At 39.3% G+C, this 17,260-nt stretch overlaps 1 protein-coding gene across 1 annotated transcript in view; it reads left to right on the forward strand.

Moving 5' to 3' along the window:
* The window catches only part of GRM1 (glutamate metabotropic receptor 1), a 468,587-nt gene that overhangs the window by 427,597 nt on the left and 23,730 nt on the right, over nucleotides 1-17,260 (forward strand). The window contains exon 14 of the mRNA XM_086316176.1: nucleotides 5,275-6,205. Within this exon, the coding sequence (XP_086172302.1) occupies nucleotides 5,275-6,205 (931 nt within the window). The remainder of the gene's footprint in view (nucleotides 1-5,274; nucleotides 6,206-17,260) is intronic.

Consider the following 17,260-nt stretch of genomic DNA (forward strand, 5'->3'; position numbering starts at 1 on the left):
GTCAGAGGAACCAGAGATCAAATTGCCAACATCTGCTGGATCATGGAAAAAGCAAAAGAGTTCCAGAAAACCATCTATTTCTGCTTTATTGACTATGCCAAAGCCTTTGACTGTGTGGATCACAATAAGCTGTGGAAAATTCTGAAAGACATGGGAATACCAGACCACCTAACCTTCCTCTTGAGAAACCTATATACAGGTCAGGAAGCAATAGTTAGAACTAGACATGGAACAACAGACTGGTCCCAAAAAGGAAAAGGAGTACATCAAGGCTGTATATTGTCACCCTGCTTATTTGACTTATATGCAGAGTACATCATGAGAAACGCTGGGCTGGAAGAAGCACAAGCTGGAATCAAGATTTCTGGGAGAAATATCAATAACCTCAGATATGCAGATGACACCACCCTTATGGCAGAAAGTGAAGAGGAACTCAAAAGCCTCTTGAGTGAAAGGGAAAAGGAGAGTGAAAGGGAAAGGGGAGAGTAAAAAAGTTGGCTTAAAGCTCAACATTTAGAAACCAAAGATTATGGCATCTGGTCCCATCACTTCATGGGAAATAGATGGGGAAACAGTGTCAGACTTTATTTTTGGGGGCTCCAAAATCACTGCACATGGTGATTGCAGCCATAAAATGAAAAGATGTTTACTCCTTGGAAGGAAAGTTATGACCAACCTAAATGGCATATTAAAAAGCAGAGATATTACTTTGCCAACCAAGGTCCTTCTAGTCAAGGCTATGGTTTTTCCAGTGGTCATGTATGGATGTGAGAGTTAGACTGTGAAGAAAGCTGAGTGCCTAAGAATTGATGCTTTTGAACTGTGGTATTAGAGAAGACTCTTGCAAGTCCCCTGGACTGTTAGGAGATCCAACCAGTCCATCCTAAAGGAGACCAGTGGTGGGTGTTCATTCGAAGGACTGATACTGAGGCTGAAACTCCAATACTTTGGCCACCTCATGTGAAGATTTGACTCATTGGAAAAGACCCTGATGCTGGGCGGGATTGGGGGCAGGAGGAGAAGAAGATAGCAAAGGATGAGATGGCTGGATGGCATCACCAACTCAATGCACATGAGTTTGGGTGAACTCCGGGAGTTGGTGATGGATAGGGAGGCCTGGCGTGCTGTGATTCATGGGGTCATAAAGAGTCAGACACGACTGAGCAACTGAACTGAATTGAACAGGTATTTTCATGATTAAATCAACTATAACTTGACCATGTGCTACAACTGTAGCACATCTTGTCTGACAGTAAACCCTACATGTTAGAATTGTGGGGTTTTGTGTCACCAAGAATAATGTATTCTTATGAAAATAGTCTTAAAGTCCCAGTTATATGTTGGTGCATAATATTTTCACTATTTTATTAAACCAAGGTATTTTATGTTCTATTAATAGTGAAATTATTGGTAGACATTAAAGGCATCTATATCAATAACAAAGAAATATTATTTCCTCTGCGAGTTCAGAGGACACACAGGGACTTCGTGGGTGCCAGTGTCTTTTCCAGAGTTAAGTCACTGGACAGATTTTAGGCAGTTGTCCTGAGCTTTACTAATATGAGGTGATGATTCTTTTTTTTTTAATTGGAGGTTAATTGCTTTACAATGTTGTGTTGGTTTCTTCATCATCCGTATGTATACATGTGTCTTCTCCCTCTGGAGCCTCCCTCCCACCCCTCTAGATATCACAGAGCACTGGGCTGGGCTCCCTTTGTTATATAAGCAGCTTCCCACTAACTATCTGTTTTACACGTGGTAATGTATATGTTTCAATGCTACTCCCTCAATTCGTCCCCTCCGCTCCTTCCCCTGCTGTGTCCACAAATCTGTTCTCTATGTCTGCATCTCTATTTCTGCCCTGCAAATATGTTCATCAGCACCATTTTTCTAGACTCCCTATATATATACATTGTTGTTGTTTAGTCACTAAGTCATGTCTAACTTTTTTGAGACCCCATGGCTTGTAGCCCACAAGACTCCTCTGTCTATGGAATTTCCCAGAGAAGAATACTGAAGTGGGTTGGCATTGCCCTCTCCAGAAAATCTTCTCTACCCAGGGACTGAACCCAGGTCTCCTGCTTGGCAAGTAGATTCTTTACCACTGAGCCACCAGGGAAGCATATATATGCATTAATATATGATATTTGTTTTTCTCTTTTTGACTTACTTCACTCTGTATAACAGGCTGTAGGTTGGGGTGATGATTTTTTAAATGACACCTTTATTTGTGATATCTGTATGCTTTTTTATCTGCATGCTACATGCTAAGTCACTTCAGTCATGCCTGATTCTTTGCAACCCTATGGACAGTAGCTTGCCAGGCTCCTCTGTTCATGGTATTCTGCAGGCAAAAATACTGGAGTGGGTTGCCACGCCTTCCTCCAGGGGATCTTCCCAACCCAGGGATTGAACTCACATCTCTTACATCTCCTGCACTGGCAAGCCAGTTCTTTATGACTAGTGCCACCTGGGAAGCCCTTTTCTTATCTACAGCTTCCCAAATCACAGAGAATAGAGGCCCTTTTAATTGTTTTAACTAAGGATCCATTATTATATTGATTTCTAGCTTATTTACTTTTAAAGTCTATCTGAAAATGTCTGATCAAATATTAGATATTGTGTAACTTGGTAATTTTTAATTTTAACATTTCATTTTATGTTTGATTCTCCTAATTCAGATCTGTGCCCATTTGCACAGAGGATATAGTCCTTGTTACATCAGTTTTGAATCTATCCCATAATTGTTTGAGGGTTTCCTAAAATCTATCTTTCATCTTTGTTTTGAATCTTTTAGTGAAAGAAAAACTTCTGAAATTTTCTTATGTAATATATTTTCTATTTAAAAATTTTACACCACTGAGTTATTTAAATCTTCCCTTTTCTAATCCACTCCTTTAAAAATATTTTGCCACATAAGGCTAACAATTAATTGAGTTAATTGGTACATATCTGCAATTCAGGACAATAAGTGTCTAATAAAAATTCTGAATTCTGCCCAAAATATTTTGCCTGTACCCCTGAAGTTTAGGAAAATCATTAATTATATCTCTCAATTTGGCTCTAGACCAGGGTTTTCATTCGACTTCAGTGGATCTGACTTATGTTCTAAAAATTTTTAATGCAGTATTCTTTGCTAATAAAAACTCTAAAGATAGAATACCTCATTTATAAAACCAGGTTGTGTTAAAAAGAGAGAAATGCAAAAAGAGTAGCTTTTGGAATGTCACAAAGGCCTTGACAAAGACTCCATTGGAATTTGAATTTTATTTAGTAGCCTGAGAATGCCAATTAGAAGAGCTGAATACAGTAAGTCCCCTACATACCAACCTTCAAGTTTTGAACCTTCAACGATGCGAACGCGTATTCACGCGTCCAATCGTGTAAGTTAGTCCTGGTATCTGGCATGCACTGTCAGAGTGCATCGTGTGCGAGTGGCTGTGCTTTGCATGCTGTACTGCACAGGGTTGTGTAGAGTACAGTAGTATACACAGGGTTGTATAGAGTACAGTAGTATAAACAGTGTTGTGTAGAGTACAGTAGTATACACAGGGTTGTGTAGAGTACAGTAGTATACACAGGGTTGTGTAGAGTACAGTAGTATAGTACCTCTATTTCAAGTCCAGGATGTCCAGAAGCAAGTGTAAGAGCAGTGGTATATAGCCGATTACGATTGTTGGGTACCTAGGCTAACTTTATTAGACTTATGAACAAATTGAACTTACAAATATACTCTCAGAACAGAACGTGTTCATATGTAGGGGGCTTACTGTATTGACTATTAAGTATTTTATCTCCTAATTCATCTACTGTTGTTGCTTAGTCACTAAGTCGTGTCTGACTCTTTTGTGGCCCCATGGACTGTAGCCCACCAGACTCCTCTGTCCATGGGATTTCCAAGGCAGGAATATTGAAGTGAATTGCCATTTCCTTCCCCAAGCTGTTCTTAAATATTTTAATTTACTGCTTGTGTGCCCCAAAATGGTCATTATTATTCTATCAAATCATCTTTCTAAACGTTATCAAGGAAACAGAAAGATTTAGAGTTAAAATGTGACTTATTTTGGAAGGAGGAGTTCTTCCAGGAAGAGCTAAGACTTTGATCAGACAAACGCCTGACACACAAAAGAGGGAGGCCACTCTGGTCAGCCAGGAGCATGTGCTTGCGAGTGGTCGGCAGTTGTGTGTTAAAATGAGGCTGTTCCTGATCGAGTGATTATCAGAAGCCAGGACTGACACTGACTGGTTAACATGCAAAAGCTGCGTTCACTGACGGCAGCGCTCGTTGAATGGCTGAACAGATTTAAAACGGGTTCTGGTGGTTCCTTGCTCTCATGGCTTTAGAACAATGCATCTTTTCCTAAATTTATGGAAATACATGTTTTTATTCTCACAATTTGGGAAATAACGGCCCAGACCAAACACAAAACCGTGTGAAAGGGTTTTTGCCAAGACTTGACAAATGTTTTTGTCTCTGTGAAATACAAAACAGACTTTATTCTGGAAGGAAAAGATAAGCCAGGCATTTAGAAACAGGGCTGTCTCTCCTTTCAAGAGGTGGGTGAGGAAGATTTCATCCTTCCTTAGTCTACTAGAGACTGGTAAGTCAAGGCCCTCAGATGCCACACACAGATCGTACATAACTGAAGGGGTGAGACACTAAGACCTAAAGTAAGTAACTTAAAGTGAGTAATATACTATGTGGCAAATAAGAGAAAACAGAGTCTTCTAAGGAATTCAAATGAAATTTATGTTTAAAACAGCTTTCTGGCTGGCAAGAAAGAAAGAAAGAAAATGGTTTTCTAATGAGCTGGACTTGTGTCTATGAGCTGGATTTGTCGCTGAACAATGGCTACATAAAAATAAAAAACGTGTCAGTTTATTTCTTATTAACTTATTCTGTTACACTGTGACCATCTAACTTTCAATGGAAACGCAGTTTAGTTTCCATTTTTCTCTTTCATTTTCTGAAAGTGTAGAACTGAGTTCCATCAGCAAAGCAGCATCCACTTATAACACTTTAAGAAAAGACTATTTTTATAGGCTAAAATATGTCACATTAGGCTTGAGATGAGATTAGATCTGGGAGCATGACTGTCCAGAGAAAACAATGGTATATCTTTATTTGTGTGATAGGAGACATTTTTAAAAAGGAAGTAAACACCATACATCATGGAAGCTGTGAATATAGCTATGCCCCTGCAACCAGTAAGCACTGTTGTTACTGATGAGCAAAATCTTGGATTCATTTTAAAGCTATCTTTCTCATCGCAGGATGTGAACCCATTCCTGTCCGCTACCTTGAGTGGAGCAACATAGAGTCCATCATAGCCATCGTCTTTTCCTGCTTGGGCATCCTTGTCACCATGTTTGTCACCCTGATCTTCGTGCTATACCGAGACACGCCTGTGGTCAAATCCTCCAGCCGGGAGCTCTGCTACATCATCCTAGCTGGCATCTTCCTTGGTTACGTGTGTCCTTTCACCCTGATTGCCAAGCCCACTACCACCTCCTGCTACCTGCAGCGTCTCCTGGTCGGCCTCTCTTCTGCCATGTGCTACTCCGCTTTAGTGACCAAAACCAACCGCATCGCACGCATCTTGGCTGGCAGCAAGAAGAAGATCTGTACCCGGAAGCCCAGGTTTATGAGCGCCTGGGCCCAGGTGATCATTGCCTCAATTCTGATCAGCGTGCAGCTAACCTTGGTGATCACCCTGATCATCATGGAGCCCCCCATGCCCATCCTGTCCTACCCGAGCATCAAAGAAGTCTACCTTATCTGCAATACCAGCAACCTGGGGGTGGTGGCCCCTTTGGGCTACAATGGGCTCCTCATCATGAGCTGTACCTACTATGCCTTCAAGACCCGCAATGTGCCCGCCAACTTCAACGAGGCCAAATACATTGCCTTCACCATGTACACCACCTGCATCATCTGGCTGGCTTTCGTGCCCATTTACTTTGGGAGCAACTACAAGATCATTACTACCTGCTTTGCAGTGAGCCTCAGTGTAACGGTGGCCCTGGGGTGCATGTTCACCCCCAAGATGTACATCATTATTGCCAAACCTGAGAGGAATGTCCGCAGTGCCTTCACCACCTCGGACGTGGTCCGCATGCATGTTGGCGATGGCAAGCTGCCCTGCCGCTCCAACACTTTACTCAGCATTTTCCGAAGAAAGAAACCAGGGGCAGGGAATGCCAAGTGAGTTGTCTGGCCTGGGTTTGCCTTTTCTATTTCTCTCTCTGTCTCTCCCTCTCTCTTTCTATTTTCTTCTATTTGACTAAAGCATGTTCTTCCATTCCCCCAATATTTTCCATGTCCTTTCTTAATCTTTTCTTTTTTTATCCAAATCTCACATTCTGTTGCAGTAGGAATGTGTTAGTACTAAAGGTCTTCAGTGTTTTTATTTCTTTGAAAGAGCAAGGAGTGTGAAGCAACAACCAGCTGAGCGCATATTCACTCTTACCTGGAATCTACAGCTTCTGTTCTGCCTCTAATGTTTTCTTTTCGTATGGGTCCATCTTCTGTGGAGTATCAGTACATCTCTGGGTTCTGGGCAGAGATGCAATCTCTAGTTCTAATTTCTAGTTTAGATTATGGTTGAGATAGTTTCTGATTTACTTTTTTATCACTTTTGAGCCATACTCACCTGGGATGGAGAAGGAAGAAATTTAGCACCTGGGGGAACTGGCCTATTTCAAAATTTGAGTTTAGTTAAGCACCAAATATATCCTGAAATAAGTTCCCTTATGCAACTATCTTATCAGGCGCCTCTTCTTTATTTCATGTATACTATAAACTTCATAATGCTACACATGAATTGACCTATCTCTACTATAAGGTTATGATCAGAATGATTTCTAGCCATCAAGCACCAAATGAAACAAGAAACCAGATTAAGGTAAAGAGCTCAAACTTGAGAGTCAGTGTGAACATCAAAGTCCAGCTTATTTCTATTTTGGTAATTTTTCTGAGTAGTTTATATAATACATTCCTGTATTTTTCCTGACTCTGTTTTGCAGGGAAGCATATGCTAAAATTTGCATGTGTCATCTCATTCTGAGACCCATGAAAACAGATTTCATGTCACATTTACAACATTTAAAATAACATGCATGCTTGAAGTTCTAACAGTAATTTAATTTTCCAAAAATGAAACTATTTCCCCCAGTAGCAGTATTAATTTTACCTTTTGAAACAATCCTATGAAAGTGAAGGCTTTTAATAGTAATAGTTATGTAATTGTTTTAGAACTATTCTGTGCACTTGAATAAGTCAGCCAGGTAAGAGGAATGGGTGTTATTTTCCTCCTTTTGTTAAGTGAGGACACCAAACCACTGTGAATTTGTGTGACTCTTAAGTAAATTCCATTTAGTTAGCTATTCTTTGCCTAGGCCTTAACTGGCATGAAATTTCTCTTCATAACATATGTCAAAAAATCTACATGCCTTAAATTTCTGGGTTTTATACCTTTGCTTGCAAAGCAGCACCATGGGTCTCTTTTACAGAAACCATATAATTGGTTTGAGGCTCAGATGAGGGAGTCTCGAGGAAATAAATATGTTTGAAGTCCATCAAGTTTTATGATTACTTCAAATAAAGCATCCCTAATTTTTCTCAGTGTTAAGGATGAAGTCAATAGTTTACATCTACTTCTTCATGAAATTCTGATTATTAAAGCCACTTATTTGTTTTCTTCCATTGCCCTGATTTTTCATTCTAACCAACATCCCCTCAGTTCCAGTGAGCATGAAAGCAAAACAACAGTGCTGTGAAATGAAAAAAGAAAAAAAAAACGAAAACCAGACCATAGCTACAGAGTCCAGATGTACAATGGCATCATGACAATTATCATTTAGATGGAAGGAATGAGGGGGAACAAAATGAAAAGAAGGGAGAAAACACTCTTTAAACCCGAATGTTTGTGAAGACGGAGAGACTTCTGTTGCACCCCAAATGGCTTTCTGAGTGTTTCATTCCACCATCTACCATTACTCAGCTCCATGTTTTCTAACTGCCTTCGTTACGGTTCTTCAGAAGTTTTCTTATGATTTTTGGTCATGAGTCATTTCTGAAAACTGTTCTTCTAACCATTTAATGGAAAGAGGGAACCTATGTAATCAAGATATCTTTTGCTGGTACTCAGGATTATGCATTTTGACAGCTCTCTCAGTGATTCTGTGAGAGACAGATATGGGCATCTGTCCAAGAGAGCAGTGACTAATCCTTAGTACACATTGCTTCACTGCTGGGATAAAGTGAAGTTAGCTTACCATGTATACAGTCCCCGGCTATTGTGCTTATTCTGATTACCTTCTCACACCTGGAACTGCTTTCATTAAGAGTCGAGAATATTCCCAGCATTATTAAGAATTTAGAAATTAATTTCATTGGAATCACACTTTTGAGAGAAAAATCACCTTGGTCTAAATTGGGCTGGTTGTCTAGGAAGCACTGCTTTCAGCACTTAATGCATTGCTCAACTATTGGCTATCTTTTATTTATCACATGTTATTAGATTCTGACAATAAGAAATAATACTTCTGATTAGTAATTCTAATATGCAGCTTTCTTTGTACAATTGGTAGCTCCTCAAAAGGGCATCACACAGCTGAGCTGACCCACAGAGGGTATTTGAGGTTAAATTTCCATGGAAAGCAACCATTTATTTACTCATTTTTCTCACTTACTGTGCTGTTACTTCTCTTGTAACTCTCTATGAGATTGTACTTTTAAAATACAACAATAATCTCAGGGCCTGTTTTTACCTTTTTATTGCTGCTTTATGATTGCCTGGTTTGTCTCCAAAGTTGCAAAAACCACAAACAATCTAATATTTTCTACAGCAACAAAAATCTAGCAGAGTTTTGCCAACTGAAGCAAGGGGCTGAAAACTCTAGGGAACACATCACCCAATGAGTGTATTGCCATTTTGGATGTGTAATCCCTACGTTTATGGTGCACTGTGGGTGTTCAGCAGTCTGCATATGTGGCTATAAACACAGAACAGATGCTGTAATGAAGAGCTTCCAACTGATCTATCTTTTTCGATATTATTCTGAGGAGTGGCAAGTCCGACTATATTCATACCAGGCTGTTTCTGAGATAGAGGGAATGGCTGATGTTGTGTGTCTGTTTTTGCAAAGTTTACTTCAATTTGTTGTTTTGTTCACAGCCATATATCTGATATAATCAAAGGTTTGGGCACTTGCCTTTATGTTTTCTGAAATAAAATTTAGGAGGAGTTTAATCAATACATTGGGTGTTTGGATTACTTGAGTTGCTTATAGTTAGAAGTCCTACTAGGCATAATCCTGTCCTGGAAGAGCAATTGAATAACATAATTATCTTTGACCAGGTTAATATCTTAAGCTGTTAATGTATTTGAATGGGAACATATTCAGGCCCTAACTTAATATAAAGATATTGGTAAAATTCTCTTTCTTGGCAGGAGAGGAAGCATAGAAATCCATAGATATGAGTAATTAAGTTATTTAGGTCTGAGTTACTTGTCACTTCCTTTTAAAGCAAAATGAATTAGCATTATGCAACTAAAAGCTTAAAACATTATGTAAATGACATGCTTTCTTTAAAAAAAAATAATTATATCAATGGCTAAATGTCAAACTAACATTTCTAGTCATTTTTTGAATAAATAACCTCAATGAGTGCCAAATAGTTTGAGGGCACATGGAGCTGAAATGTGACAACACACTCCTGTGACTTTTTTGGGGTGCGTAATTGCAAGCAAAACGAAAAACAATGATAATCACCAGAAAAATGCATTAGATTGATGCAAGGAGGTAATTTTAAAACATAGGCTTCTAAGTAAATAGTGTATTAATATGTTCCTGTGGTTATTTCTTAAACATCTGTATATATGCTTTTAATGAGGGCAAAAGCTCTAAGTAAAATACAAGTGGAATGATGCTCTGAGGACATCTTTCTCTTGATCTCCTAGAAACATATTGTTTTGTCCATAAGAAAAGGTAAAGAAGTCTGCAGCATTAGTGTGTATGCTTTAATCTTTCCTCCTTTACTATGAAAGCAACTACGGCTGTTAGCCAGAAGACACCAAAATCAAACAGAGATAACATGTTCTCTTTCATAAAAAGAACTCATTCACTCTTTTAGCTTGTAAATGAGAAAAGCTGTCATTTAAAAATTATTTTTCCTTAATCATATAATAAATGGCTTTAAAAGTCATTGTGATTCTTCACTTGGTTTTATAGAAGATTTTATTGAAGTACTTATCATAGAATTTTACTACTTGAGAGCAACATTTATGGTGGATATACTGTTTGTTATCCACTTATTTAATCAACAAGTGTGTCAACAGTAACATATGCTTCATAAAAGCACTTAGGTACTTGGTATGGTGCTAGTTCATATTTAGGATAAAAAAAGATTTAAGAGACGGGCACAGACTGCACCAGTCTTGTAATATAGTAAAGGAAACACTAAAAAATACAACTAAATATGCTGGGTTAGGTGCCATAATAGAGGACCAATATAGTAGTTTGTGTGTTCAGGGAAGAAAGAGATTCAGCCCAGTTAAATGGAGTGGAGTCTATGGAAAGATGAGGAAAGACTTCTTGATAAAAGTATAAAAGTGGTATTTGAACTTAACCATAAAGGATGCTTTTCAACAAGAGAAAATGTGCTATGGTGAGACCATTTCACACGCAGAAAATAATATAAGCAAAGAATTCAGAAATGTTAGTGTACTTTTGGTTTGAAATATGGGATCTGTTGAGTAAAGTACATGGAGAGGTGTAGTGTGGGAAAATTTGTAAATACAGAAAGAGGTCAGATTACAGATAGTGATCAATGTTCTAAGAAGAAATTTGGATATTTTTTATGGAGACCACAAGATGCATTAATGACTTTTGTGAAATTTTATGATCATGTGTGAGCTTTATAGGAATAGATCGACTGTAGACAGACTAGTTAATAGAGTGCTACAATAATCCAGAGGACAGGTTAAAAATAAAAGGTTTAAATGAGAGCAAAGAAAGAAAAGTCAAAACCAAGGCATACATATGAAGAAGTTTTCTGAGCTTAAGTTATTAGAACTGAAATAATGATTTGGGGAGAGGAAGAAAGGCATGAACAATGAAATTATTGTTTGAACTCTCATAATTTCTGCTACAACTACCATGTAGCAGTTGGTAGTAGAAAAATACAACTACCATGAAAACTGATAGGGAATACAGGAATAGGACTGGGGAAGTGTTGCTAAGTTGGGTTTCAGACTTAACCAATCAAAAATCCTGTAACAGTAATTCAAACAGAGGCATCCATAAGGTTATTTAACAATTTAAGTCAGGAGCTTAAGACACAGGTCTGAGCCAGAGCTCTAGATTTGAGGATTAATTGTCAATGTCAGTGGCCAAAAGAGTGATTGTGATATGAGAATAGAAGAAAGTCAGAGGAAGAACATTAAGAAACACTTACATTTAAGAGAGAAGATAAATAATAAAAAACTGAAAGCAATAAACAACACATAATAAAAAGAGGTGGGGGAACAGAGAAATTTTGCATTATCAAGGAAACCAAGCAAGAGACTATTTTAATCCACTCTGTTGCCATAGGAAAATCCCACAGACTGGAGGCTTAAAAGACAGACATCTATCATTTCACAGTTCTGGAGGCTGAGAGTCCAAGATCAGGGTTTCATTATGGCTGAGTTCTGGTAAGACCTCTCCCATTCGGGCTGCAGACAGCTGCCATCTAACCCTAATCATCTCCCAAAGTCTCCACCTCCTAATACCATCATGTTGGGGGGTTAAGATGTCAACACATGAACTTAGGGTAAGCACAACCATTCAGTCCATAACAGACTGTTTCAGGATGATAGAACTTGGGATCTCCATGGATGGAGACACCATGGTTATCCTTGAGTGATTTCAGTTGTGTGATGTGAGTAGAATTTTTATTGCAGTAAATTGAGGAGCTCATCATTAAAGGAGTTAAGAAGTTTAGACAGTATCCAAGGAGGCCAGGGAAGAGGGAGGTATGGTATAATACAGGAGAAATGTAAGCTCACTTATAGTATATGAGAAAGAAACTGACAGACGAGGAAAAATAAAAATATAGAGATCCTACAGTTTATGCTGGGCTGTCTGACCCAGACTGTGCCCTTGCTATAGAGCTATTTGACATCAATTGACAAGTGTCATAATGAAGCACCAGCTCTGAAGAGTATGTTAATTGTGGTTGATGCCAGTTCTCATTCAGTTACATGCGTGTTGCCTGACATTAGAAAAGAAGAATCAAGCTGGGAAATTAGAGAAAGTTTAAATAAAATCTGAAAATACAAACCTTTATTACTGATCTTATCAGGTCTCCTGGGATACAAACATTGTAAGAGTTGAGATGGGACAAATGTGGAAAGGCTGAAAAGAAAGGTGTGCTGTCCTGGCCTTGTGAGTGGAGCTGGAGGAGTAACAGCTCCTAAGTTCAAGTTGCTTGTGGAAGAAAGAAGAGTGCTGTGTATTAAGAGTCAGACTCAGATGAGAATGAAAGAGTTCCCTTCATTCAGCTCTGATTAGAAGGGGCTAGAAATCTAATCCCTTGGCTCTCTTCCTGACAGCCAGTCATGGTGCCTGAGCCTGCCAGGGAGAGGATTCGTTTGGGGTAAAGCCTTATGCTCCCAGGAAAAAAACAAGCTGAAATGCCTTTACTCTCTGAAGCAAGTAACACTATGACCTAAAAGCACATCAGTCATAATTTAAGATGAAAATAAGTTAGTGAGTAAGTTGTGTGTTGAGGAGTGGCCATGGTGAGAGACCATCTTTAGAGACCATGGGCTTAAGTGCAGGGGGAGGGATGAGGACATGATCATGTGTGGGATGGGTACAACTTGTTCCCAGCAGGTGCAGCAAATCTGCAGTCAGCATTGTTTACTTTCCCCCCTCTTCTGAATAATATACTCATTTTGCAAATAACCCAGAAATAGCTACTTTCAATACTCATATTTTATGTTTTCAAATTCTATGTTGAGACCATGGGGCACAGATTCTGCTACAGCTTCAAAGAGAACATATTCCTTTTGAATATAGGCTGACTTTTATATTTCTTTCAAATTCAAATGAACTTGCCTGATATACATATTCAAGTTCTCAAACTTAATATTTTATTCTCCTATGTTTATAATGTGTAATTTCTGAACTGAATTCCAAAGCATTCCAGATGGTATCTATAATGACCCAAAGTAGGAACATGGAACATTGTTGTGTAAGTAAAAAAACTAAGACTTGGGAAGTTCAATGCCAGTTTTGTGAGAGGAATAAATTAGACTAAAATCATTTTACCACTTTAATTAAAATATGATTTTAATCACTTTTATGTTTGTTATCTCAAAAATGCATTCATTCACACCTGCATTCAATAAAATAAATGAGGCATGGGGTTTGCCCTCAAGAAGTTCACAGTTTAATGATATAAAACCCCATTACAATAAAATCCAGTGAGTGAAATAATAGGAAAAGGTACAATGTGGTGATTTAGGTGGGTGTGTAAATTTAGAGTCAGAAGGTTACTGAGTCTGGGCTTCTTATTTTTGCAAGGTCCCACTCTATGTAACAGATAATTTTTATTCTTGGTCCCAGTCTATGTAACAGCCACCTATTAAATGAGAAAAGCTATCAGAGGAGACACTGGAGGCCTACAGGCTAAACATGATCACTGATGTTCTTAGATCATAAGAAAAAATCTTATAGGCTCATTAATTAGAACTCTTTGACTTCAAGTTACAGAAGCCAAACTAAGCTGGCCTAAGCAAATTTATTTTCCCTTTGTATAAATAAATGGAAAAATCTATACAGAGTATAGTGCAGTGCTTAACACACAATAAAACCTCAATAACTGTTAGCTAGTGACACTAAAGTTATGAAAATGGGGGAGGAGGTATGAAAGTTTGTATGCTAACATAAAACTCTGCACTACCCCTCCACGTGAAGAGAGATCTGAAAGTTGGGTGTGTGCATCATTACTGTCATTTTATAATATCCACACTGGACAGGATGGAGGAGCTGTGTGTCTGCTGAGAGTCCAGGCGTGCGGGTGTTACTCAGTGTGCGAGGTGTGCAAGGAAGGACACCCTGTTTGACATGACTTGGCACCCTGTCCATGCTTGGCCACAGCTAAAGAGAGATGAGATCATTTGCATCCCATCTGTTAGCCTCAGTGTCAGTGTAAAGTGTTACCTACTCAAAGGGGAGGCAAGCCATGTGAGCAACATGTTTGTAAAGCTAGTTCAGGAGCAGAAATATTAGCAGCCTGCACAATGAAGAAACTGAGAAGAAAGGACCAGAGGATTTGGAAGTTTCATGTCAAGAACAGTGCCAATAGGCTCATTAGTTAGAGCTCTTTTGAAGCTAGTTATAAAAGCCAAATTAAGCTAGTCTAAGCAAAAGGGGGTGGGGTATTTAATAGAAAGAATATAAGGAATAATTTCTGATATCTTACGGTAACAAAATTTGGAATGCTTCTGGGCCACAAAATGGACTGGTCTTCTGCAGACAAAGGTTTCAGCGCTCTGTGTAATCTCCTGGCTCCCTCCATGCCTCCTTCTTCTCCTCATACATCTGCTTTCTCCATTTCTGGGCCCTCTCAATCAGTCCAAGGACAACCATCCCAGTGATCCCGAGTTTACATGTTGTTATAGGTCCAGTTACTGAAGATACTGCTTCAATTCCCTCGACCCACATGCCTCTACATAAAACAGGCAGAAACTGATTGCTTCAGCCTGACTCAGATGTCTATCCCAGGTCAAGGACATGATGGACACAGAGTATAAAACCATCTCCCAGGGGCCCATCACTCCTGGGAGGCAGTTCTCAGAAAAGCGGTATAATTATGACATGAGCAGAAGCTCTACAAGTATCTCCACAAGAGTAATTCCATCTCCATCCCACCACCCTCCCCCTTTCTTCTTTGGCATCTGAATAAGTCACTTATAAGCACCAGCATTTTATATTTAGAAAGTTTGATGGAAAGAAACTCTAAAACTTGCAGGTGGTAACCAGTCAGCCAAATAATCACCTATCTGTGCAATATGTGAGTGACTATTACACACTCCAGCAGATATGCTAATAGAGGGGCGAGAAAATGCATCACTCTGCTATAGCGTTTGCTTTGAAGGTAGGAGGTGTAGCATCAGACAAATGTAAAAACCAGGCCTTGTCTTTGCTACCTTATAGAGGATCCTGGCTATAAAATACTCCTAAGATGCCTGAAGATGAACAGAGCATGTGTGTGCTAAAGTTGCTTCAGTTGTGTTTGACTCTTTGTGACCCTATGGACTGTAGCCTGCCAGGCACCTCTGTCCATGGGATTCTCCAGGCAAGAATATTGAAATGCTGGAATCAGAGGCTCTTCCTGACCCAGGAATTGAACCCACATCTCCTGCATCTCCTGCATTGCAGGCAGATTCTTTACCCACTCAACCACCCGGGAAGCCCCAAGATGAACAGAGAGGAAGGGAAAAGCTGTTTTTTAAAAAAGGAATCATGGATCATTAGGATATTGTGCTCTGAATGAATTAAAATACATCATAAATTACAGGCCAATGATAAAGTATTACTTATTATTAACATTATTAATAGAATAGTGAAAGAAAATCAGCAAATATTTAATCCAGTTAACCGAAAAAAGTGTCTATAATTTGATTTTATCTCAGAGGGGTAAGGGAAATCTACTATAACTGAAGGCAACTTAATAACACCCTCTATGCAGATTATCTTCAAGATAAATGAGAAGTCTGCTGCTAACAAAATTAGGTCAAGTCCCTAGTGATGCTGCTAAAGATATTGAAAAACAACTGCTTAAGAGAAATCAATAATGATACAAAATACTTTCCTGTCTCTGATTTCTCAGTTGTAAAAATATATACTGTGAGCTTGCCCTTAGTAAATGCTCTCAGACACTGTGGGAATTAATGTCATTTTCCACTTGATTAAACTTCACACTGCTTGTTATTTGGCTTAGGTGGGTGTGGGATGGGGGAGTAGGAAAAGTGTTAACAAAGGAAAAAAATGAAGACTTAACATGATCAACGTAGGATAAAAGAAGTTATGATAATGGGGCAGCAAGGGGAGAGGAGAGGGAGCAGGAGGGATGGTTATAGATCCATCCCCGGGCAGCTTAGGGACTTTAGCCAGTGATTCTGTCAGTGTCTTATTGAAAGAGATAGAACTGCAAGCCATTTTAGTAAGATTTTATTTAGCTCCAACTGTTTAAAGTCAAAAGTTATTACAGGGCCGATCCTAGTATAAAATTACTCTTGCTCTGATGGTTAGAATGGGCTCAAGGCCTGGCACACATTAGGAAGCAAAGCTCTAATGACTCACTCACACACCTAATGTGTGCCGGCCACTGAGACAAGACACATGGCAGGGAGTGCCATGGTGAACAAAACAGGTCCAGCCCCTGTCTCTGTGGAAAGTTGGATCCTGGCCAGGAGACCAGACGTTAAACACATAATTACAGGTGTAGTGAGTGTTTGTCAGGATAAAAACAAGGTGTTACAAGAGTGTTATTAAAAGGATCTAACCAGTCCTGATGTGTAGAAGCTGGACATGCTCCCAGGATGAAGGATTATTTAGGTTAGGACTTCTGAAGGAGAAAGGGGGTTAGTTAGGACAGATGAACATCATGGCGTCTGGTCCCATCACTTCATGGGAAATAGATGGGGAAACAGTGGAAACAGTGTGAGACTTTATTTTTTGGGGCTCCAAAATCACTGCAGATGGTGATTGCAGCCATGAAATTAAAAGACGCTTACTCCTTGGAAGAAAAGTTATGACCAACCTAGATAGCATATTGAAAAGCAGAGACATTACTTTGCCAACAAAGGTCCGTCTAGTCAAGGCTATGGTTTTTCCTGTGGTCATGTATGGATGTGAGAGTTGGAATGTGAAGAAAGTTGAGCGCTGAAGAATTGATGCTTTTAAACTGTGGTGTTGGAGAAGACTCTTGAGAGTCCCTTGGATTGCAAGGAGATCCAACCAGTCCATTCTGAAGGAGATCAGTCCTGGGTGTTCATTGGAAGGAATGATGCTAAAGCTGAAACTCCAGTACTTTGGCCACCTCATGCGAAGAGTTGACTCATTGGAAAAGACTCTGATGCTGGGAGGGATTGGGGCAGGAGGAGAAGGGGACGACAGAGAATGAGATGGCTGGATGGCATCACTGACTCGTTGGACGTGAGTCTGAGTGAACTCTGGGAGTTGGTGATGGACAGGGAGGCCT

Source organism: Bos grunniens, chromosome 9 (assembly GCF_055505025.1).
Source record: "Bos grunniens cultivar Pamir isolate PY7600 chromosome 9, Bosgru_T2T1.0, whole genome shotgun sequence".
Lineage (NCBI taxonomy): Eukaryota > Metazoa > Chordata > Mammalia > Artiodactyla > Bovidae > Bos > Bos grunniens.